The sequence below is a fragment of the Lutjanus erythropterus genome, chromosome 19 (assembly GCF_056507025.1).
Source record: "Lutjanus erythropterus isolate fLutEry1 chromosome 19, fLutEry1.hap2, whole genome shotgun sequence".
NCBI classification, from domain to species: Eukaryota; Metazoa; Chordata; class Actinopteri; order Lutjaniformes; family Lutjanidae; genus Lutjanus; species Lutjanus erythropterus.
This window is the reverse complement of record NC_139335.1, coordinates 826,398-834,973: the sequence shown is the minus strand read 5'-3', so window position 1 is coordinate 834,973 and position 8,576 is coordinate 826,398. Positions and strand designations below refer to the sequence as shown.

The window sequence follows — 8,576 nt, the reverse complement described above, 5'->3', positions numbered from 1 at the left end:
ATGAACCTTTTTGGTAAGGCTACTTACAACTTTGAATGAGTCATACAAAAAATCTCAACTTTCTTTTACAATTTCCACTTGCTCTCATAATTTAATTGGAAAAAAGAGCCTAAAAACATTGCAGCATTTTTTTGTTAAGAAAAGCTGCCATGTTAGGTGAAATTCTGGAGGGACTGGTCAGAATGTGGAAGTGACACCATCTCCCAACACATTAAAATATGTAGTAAGTTAGTGGTCAAACCAAACCTAAACTATACTTTGTTGGATGCTCTTTTGTTGCTCCCTGATTGGCTGCTTGCAGCTCCATTCTGGTTTCTGACCTGTGATTGGTTGGCTCTCTGTAACTTGACTCAGTAACAGATGACATGTGTTTAAGGGGAGGGAACTACACAGACTTCATAATATATAAAGATGAAATGACAAACTATTCAAGTACAAGACATCAAGAGCAACAGGACAGATCACAGATCAGCTGCTTCTACAGGACAAAGATGGACAGCAAACATCTTCAACCTGGTAAATAGATTTCAGTTATAATACTACATAACAGAACACAGAACCAGCAGAAAAACAACTTATTCTTCTCTGATTACTGTTTTCATGTATCATTATTATCAGTGATGTTCTACAGAAACCTTTACATTTATTTGACTGACCACCTTCTTGGTCATCTGCAGCTGTGCAGTTGATTTTATTTTTTTTTTGTTTGTTTGTTGTATTACATATCTCTTGGGTTATATCTCTTGCAGCTTATTGTTATTTCTTACATTCATACAATACATGTATCTATTTGCTCTAAGTGCATTATGTTATATCTGATAACATTTTTAAAGCATGTATGTAAACCATTTCTATGTTTCTGTATGTCTTGCTACTTTAACTTTACATATTTAAAAACTCCACTGTTTACCCTCTGGCTCAGAAATTTCCTTTGTGTTTCAAATTACATTAAAAAACTACTACTACTACTACTCCTACTACTACTACTACTAGTACTACTACTAATAATAATAATAATTGTGAGATTTGTTGATCTGGATCATCCACAGAAACTTTTTAAAAAGTTTTTATCATTTAACAGCTAAACTTCTTAGACATTTTCTTTTATTTTACTAAATTAATTTATTTAAACAATGCATGTAAGTAAATATAATCAAGGATACAAACATATTTGACATCTAGAAATTAGTGTTATTAATATTCCACTGTACTCACTCTACTGTACTATTAAAGGATCCGATGTTCATTGCCAGTAATGTTTTGTTGTGTGAGCAACATATTTATATAAGTTACCATTTTGTGCTTCCAGAAATTCTAACTAAACTTTGTATATTTAGTGTGTGTAGAGTTTCCAAATTACTAGCTGTGGTGGAAAAGTAAACCAGCAGGTGGCAGGATAAGGATTAGGGTTTCAGTACTTGTGGAGAATTTTTCAGTCCTCAGTCCAGAGAGTGTAGCAGAACATACAGACTGTGAAGCCCTCTGAGGCAAAGATTAAAGATTATGCAAATAAAATTTAACTTGACTTGAGGATAGTCTACATGGCTTTTAATCAATGCACTTACAATTTAACCATGATCCAATCAATTCTTTTATTAATCTTTTTTTTAATCTTTATTATTAGTTTTGCTTTTGTTTTGTTTTTACCTAAGAGATGATCTGTCATGTTTCCATCCCAGATGATGCTACTATTTTTACAGTAATAGACGAAGGTGCTCCAACCTTAACTAAAACCCAGGTGTCTTTCCTGGCTTATATTCAGTTCCAGTTTTCAGAAAACAATCTGTACATATGAGGGAGTAAGAGAGAGAATTTGTACAAGTCTAATTATTAGACACGCAGAGAGCAGTATCATCAGCATACAGAAGAATATGACAAAAACAAGATTTTCCATATCCACATTAACACCTCTGTGAGGCTGTAATGTTTATTACACACCAGAAAGCCAAACTGTTGGATCTATGAAAAAAAAAGAGAAAAAACTGCAGTTCTTAGATCCTTCTGGCCTGCAGGGATCATTTCTAACAAGAGCTTAACAAGCAAATCTTTTGCACTAATTCTTTTATGAGTTTGATGCGTATCGTGTCGGCACTCGTCCACACTGCCTCCAATAACGTCCACGATGACCAAAGCTGTGTGGGCGGTGACAGACGTACACAACTGTCCCATGGGGCTTCCTGTAACTGTATGACCTCACTGCTGAGACTTTTCAGTACAACAAACCCACAAACTTACTCCACCTGACAGCTCAGTACACACTCACTGCTGACACTTCCTGTATGCACTAAACTGTAGCGTGAACGCTGGAGAAGAAACTGCTTACAGGCTTTGAGGTTTGCCAGATTCAGTCATGTTCCAGTGTCAGACACTAGACTCGGTGCTGTTTATAATAATCCTGAGACAGAGAACAGACGATAATGATTGTTTTGTATATTGATTTAAACATCTTTATTGTCTCCAGGTCATTTCTTATTTCTACTACAGTTATGATACATCATACTTTATGAGGTATTAGATTTGTTAATTTACTGTGAAAATAATACACATGTAGCATTATGACAGTTTTTACATAAACACAAAGTAAAATACATGATGAGCTCCACATAGTCCACAGATTAATAATGTGCATCCTGTTAGTTCTCTATGCTCTTTAGTAGCATGAAAGACAGCTGATACTGACCAACCTGAACAACTTAACATGTCACTAACACAAGTAACACGCCCTCTGAACTATTTCTAAAGTCATTATGATAAAATAAACCTACCTGTTTATCACTGTTAGATTCATCATTTCTGACTTTGTCCATTTTAGATTTTTAATGTCTTTAAAGAATTAGCCTGGCATTAGTCTGGAACCTCACATTTTCATTTTCAATATCCATTATCAGCTTGCACAGTCCAAAGTACCTCTGGATGCATTTGGCCAAATCTACAACCAATCAGAGCAGTGAAATGTGTGATGTTGCAGTGCTTGGTTAATTTTGAGGCAGGGCACAAAATGACATCCTGCTTTCTCCTATTACAGCTTAACAATCACTAAAATATGTTTCTGAAAATATTTTAGGTGTGAAACAGTCAATGCAGCAACAGAATCAGTCCATGTTTGATCAGATCTGTCTAGATTGACAGTTTGATCTGAGTTTCATGAGTCTGACACGTTGGGCTGGATGGACCCGCTGACTGCATGCAATTGGATAGACCTACAACTAATCAGAGCAGAGGAACGTGTGGCATGTGACGTTCCTGGGCTGGTGATTCTATTCTCATCGTACAGAACCTGTCCCATATTAAATAAACAGTAGTGATCAGCCTGATCGGATCAAGGCTGGTGGAATCTTTCTGTCTGTACTAGATGGGTCTGTCAGAGCCAAGCATGGAAACATGAGCTCGGCAGATTTGTCCCAGGCCAGGGAACAATAGGCAAATATTCCAAAAACAAGTATAACACAAAGATCAACACACTCCGGTGGTGTGTGCACCAGCACAAACACACACACACCACCATCATCATAGTAGTTATAGTTTCAGTCCAAAGTTTTCTTTACTGGTCCACAGCAGATGCTTGACTTCAGGCTTGTGGCTTAGTTAACTGAGTGAGTGTGTGTGTGTGAGTGTGTGTGTGTGTGTGTGTGTGTGTAAGTGTGTGTGTGTGTGTGTGTGTGGTCAGTTATGGCTGATACAACTCTTTATAATACTAATTATGTCTCTTTAATATTTCCCAGCAGGGTCAAAGCAGCTGAGGATTGTGCTCTTGGGAAAGACCGGAGTTGGGAAGAGTACATCAGGAAACATCATCCTCGGGAGGAAAATGTTTAAGACTGCATCACCTTTCTCATCTGGGACAAGAAAGTGTGAGAAGGTAACAGGACAGGTCGATGGAAAACCTGTGACTGTTGTTGATACACCGGGTCTGTTTTACGTCGGCAAAAGTCATGGAGACGTGATCAAAGAGATCCAAAAAGTCACCAAGTTGACTGAACCTGGTGTTCATGTGTTCCTGTTGGTTCTAAGGCTAGATCGCTTTGACAGAGAAGATAAAAAGACACTGGAAGCCTTCAAGAAAGTCCTCCAAGATGCAAAACAACACACTGTTGTCTTGTTTACTCATGAACATACGATTGAGAAAGGATGTGAGGTAAAACTACACAAACATGTCAAAGACTTCATTGATGAGTCCTGTGAGGGACACCATGTCTTCAACATCGACGTCAAGGATGAGTCTCAAGTTTCCACCCTAATGGAGACCCTCCACAAAATAAAAAGTGATTACCCAGAAGGCTACAGCAATGAAGAGCTCAAGAAACATCTGACGGACTTAAAAAAAGACATGCAGTCCTCTGAGGGAAACTCGGAGAGTTGGGTTGAAGCTGCACTGACTGATCCTGTCAACTTTATCATCGGCACATTTGAAGATCTGGCGATTAAATTTAGCGAGTAAACGCCATCTGAAGCTTTCCTATCTGAGTTATCAGAGTCCTTAAAAACATGATACACAGAAAACCATAGTATCTTAAACAATGCACTTTTCCAAAATACATACAGTATAGACTATGCTGTGTTCGCGCTGTGTGGACAGCTGATACACGGAGCAATATTTAACTGTGGCCGTCCTCCGTCAGTAGAGACGGCGGCAGTAGTCAAGTCAAATTTTATTTGTATCAGTATCACAAGTCACAATTTGCCTCAGGGGCTTTACAATCTGTACGATGTACAGGACCCTCTGTCCTGCAGACCCTCTAAGACCTCTAGACCTGAGGCAGAGCCACAGAGGAGGGTCCGGCAACAGTCACTTTACAGGCAGTATGTTTATTTTCAGTTAATATTCTCCTAAAAAGATGCTAAAATTGAATATCTGTCAAAAATAAGTCAGTAAAACATGAACTCTAGAGATGTAAATACAACATTATCTCCAGTATCGGAAACTAAAAAATGGTTAGTACATTTACAGTACACAGGTTTAGAGGTTTCCATAGTATTTCTGTTTTTTCTTGTACTGTCATTATAAATAGATGGACTCAGTGTTCAGTTTATTACGTCCTGAGACAAATCCTCCTTCATGAAGACTGTAAAGTTTTGTTTGTGTTGGAACAGTTTCAGAGATGTGTTGGATCAGTGTGGAGGATAAACTTTGTACTGTTGTGTAACAGTTTCTCTTATTTAGTCTTTATTTATATGACGGGAACATGGATGGTGAACAAGAAAGAAACACTTGTCACAGTAACACAATACAAATGATGGATTTGTTGCAGGACTGTTGTATTTGACTTAATAAACTGGCTGGTATGTAATAAATCTGACAGCCTACTTTAAATTCAGCTGCTGCAGGTCATGTGCTGTGAATGTGTTTAGTTTCAAAGCTGACCTCCATCTGCTGCAGGAACAGAGAACGAAACAAGAAACTTTTCATTTTGCTCACAGCCTCTCTTTGAATATAACCTGGGATGTCAGTAAGAATTCTTCATGCATCGACTGTAATTTGATCTCATTGTGTTCACACAGCGGAGAGCTGCACAAATCAAACTCCCCTCTAAAAATGTCTGAGACCAAACTATGTAGTTGTTAGATGAGCGGCTTCTTTTTCTTCCTTAACCTTTCCTTCCCCCCCAACATGTTTTTAGACATGGAAGTAACTTGGAATCTTTTTTAAATGTTGTAGTCTCCACATGAGCCACTTTTCTTTATGGAGGCTGGAACAGTAGTCTTAATCCAAAATGTAGAAATCAGATATTTCAGACCATCAACTTCTTCATGTATCTGAATATGTAACTTTTATTCAACATGTGTGATGTTTTACTGATTTTCATGTTGATGAATTTAAGATCCAGGGCCATGATTGTATCTGTCCTCATGGTGTTTTTTATCTACTGAATGTTTGATCGACTGAATAAATCTGTCTAATCGATCGTTCTGTGTGACAGCCATTATTGTGCAACACATTTCCATTTAATCTGTTATGTCATCATTTAATCTTCAGCACCACAGTGACACTGATGAACAAACTGACGGCACAAACACAGACGGACCCCTTTGAAAGATACCAAATCCACAGAGATACATGAGATACGTCCTGAGCTTTACTGACAGCAGAAACAACTACGGGTTTGTCTTATTCTACTTTGATTTAGGCGACAATCACAGAGTCAAGTCAGTACAAAGAAAAAGGCAGTACCTTAATTTTTTGTGTCAAAATCATATAAATGATTATATATCATTATATTATATCATTATTATATCAGAGACATAGACATCCTTTATCATGTGGACACATATCTCTCTTCTAACATGTAAAATATCTGCAAGAAAATGAAGAAATATGTCAGCTATGCGTATTATATTGTTATATATGACAGCAGTATAGAAACATATTAAAATGAGACTCTATGAACAAAGGTGTTTAATGCATCACATTCAAATGAATCAATCAGTGTCACTGTATCATAAAAGGTTTGATGGTAGTTCATATTTCAGGATGTCGTCTTCGACTTTTAGAAACACTGGTCAACATCGTCTGACATCAGTTAGTGGAAGAATTATTGTCATATTGATCAGTAGTTGAAAAATAGGTCAGAACGTGAAAACAGGTGAAGTGCACAGACGTGTGCTCCACCACCTCAACCACCTGGCAACCATTCAGAAGAACCCAATCCACCATGTTAAAATCAAGGTTACAATATTTTAAGAGCTTTTCAACTAAAATCTGCGGTCGGATTGTATTAAAAGTGGATTAAAAAATCAAGAAATAAAATCCTAGCATGTGTTTTGCAACATGCAAGGTGGTCAAAGAGCAGATTAAGCAGAGTGGCAGTAACATCCTCTTCTATTTTGGCTCGACAGCAAGAAAACTTTAAAGTCATTTTTCAGTTTTTCAGTTCAGTTCTGCACTGTGTAAACTCAGTGCTCTGTACTTTGTAGGGCAGAGTTCCTATAATGTTGTTTTGGGGGATATAAACAGAAAGTATCATGTTTCAGTGGTTCACTGTCAGCTGTAGGCTACAACCTGAGACACGTGTCGTCTACATTTGTTCACATTTCATCAAATTGACTATTAAAAGAATTCTGAATTAGCTTCTGTTTGCAGGAAACCATGGTATCACTGGATTACTCTGATAGTACTGTTCAGGCCAACCTTTCTTAGAAATTAGATTTACATACAAGAATACGGTTTGAATCATCAGATTTTTAACTTTTCTTCAGTATCATTTCATAGTTTTCAGTCATGTGACGTGTGTGCTGACCTGGACGGCAAAACAATGAGCCAACATGGCGGCTCATGCTGGGCTCTCCATGGAGATGCAGCATAAGACGATAAAATCTCCTTCTGCTTCAAGCCATAAATATTTGGATCACCTCTCAACTGAAGAAAAACAAAGATATGAAAACAAACTAAAAGTTTTGGGCACTTGTGATCCATATACAGCATCTGCCGCTGTATTTGAGTGACTTAAAAAACGCAGAGTCGCTGCCAGAGCTCCACTTCAGTGATGTCTGTCTTGTGGAGAATCCTTCAGCGTACACTGTCACCAGAATGAAAACATGCAGAAGTACAGACAGTTATGTGTATTTTTGATGTGGATGGGTCAATCAAGCTGCTGTTTGGGAGGTGAAGGATAAGAAATTCTTCACTGTCAAAGCAAAGGTGAATAGTAACAAACTCATTAATTATCTAACACTGTTGGGTTTCAGTTGGTTTCAGGGTCACTGTGGTCAGTGTTTACAGCAGTAACATTTTGTTGGCTCAACATAATAACTCATAACATAAATTTAATCAAAACTTTGATGAAATGTTTGCCCTCAGGGTCAGAATCCACAGTCTCCTCCTTTCTGGGTTTTCTTTGTCGGACAGTTTTCTGTAGAAACACAGACCAGGAAAGCTGGTGGGCAGCAGAAGATAGCATTGTTCTGCCCTCCAAAGGGACGTTACAGATACAGACATGAAACCTATGAATACCTTTAATGATTCTTTCTCTTACTTTGACACTGACCCTCCTGCTGCAACATCAGTATCTGAACACTGAGGAACTCCAGCTCCGTGTGAATACTCCAGCCGCTCCTCACGTGTGGAGACAAACACAGTCTCCAGGTAACGTGTAATCCACAAGTTACACCACAAATAAAAGTTGCAGTCGTGAAAACTTGAGTTAAATAAAAGACAAAACAAAAAAGACAAGGAAAAGAAAACAAGGAATAGCAAGAGAGCTGCTCTGACAGGCTGCCTTTCAGTGCTGAGTAAACAAAGAAAGATAAGATAAGATTTCCTTTATTAGTCCCACAGCGGGGAAATTTCCAAATATATTTAAAAAAAATTGTAAAAAAGATGAAACTAGAATGGAAAAAAGCTCAACAGTGAGCGGGAGCTGCTGTAACGGGCTGCCACTAGCGCGGCGCCATCTTGGAGTCTGTTGCAATGAGCAACAGCGATGATTTCCATCAAGGCTGATAAATAAATTTGCTTGGCTTGAATTAACTTTAAGGCTTAAGCCCAGCACAGACAACATGACAAGCCCAGAGCAGCTGATTGTCAAAAAGAAGATAATATAAAGGGAAACAAGAGCAGTTTTCTTCTCAGCTGCAGAACA

General features: G+C 38.0%; 1 protein-coding gene across 2 annotated transcripts; it reads left to right on the top strand.

Moving 5' to 3' along the window:
- Nucleotides 1-438: 438 nt before the first annotated feature.
- Nucleotides 439-5,032, top strand: LOC146308937 (GTPase IMAP family member 4-like). Of its 2 annotated transcripts, none has more exons than XM_084744320.1 (2): nt 439-516; nt 3,726-5,032. In XM_084744320.1, exons 1-2 carry the CDS (start codon nt 492-494, stop codon nt 4,436-4,438), a joined length of 738 nt encoding a protein of 245 aa, XP_084600446.1. In that variant the 5' UTR covers nt 439-491; the 3' UTR covers nt 4,439-5,032. The 2 variants fall into 2 exon arrangements, with proteins under 2 accessions (XP_084600446.1, XP_084600445.1); XM_084744319.1 differs by having other exon boundaries at nt 443-516; nt 3,723-5,032.
- Nucleotides 5,033-8,576: the final 3,544 nt, after the last annotated feature.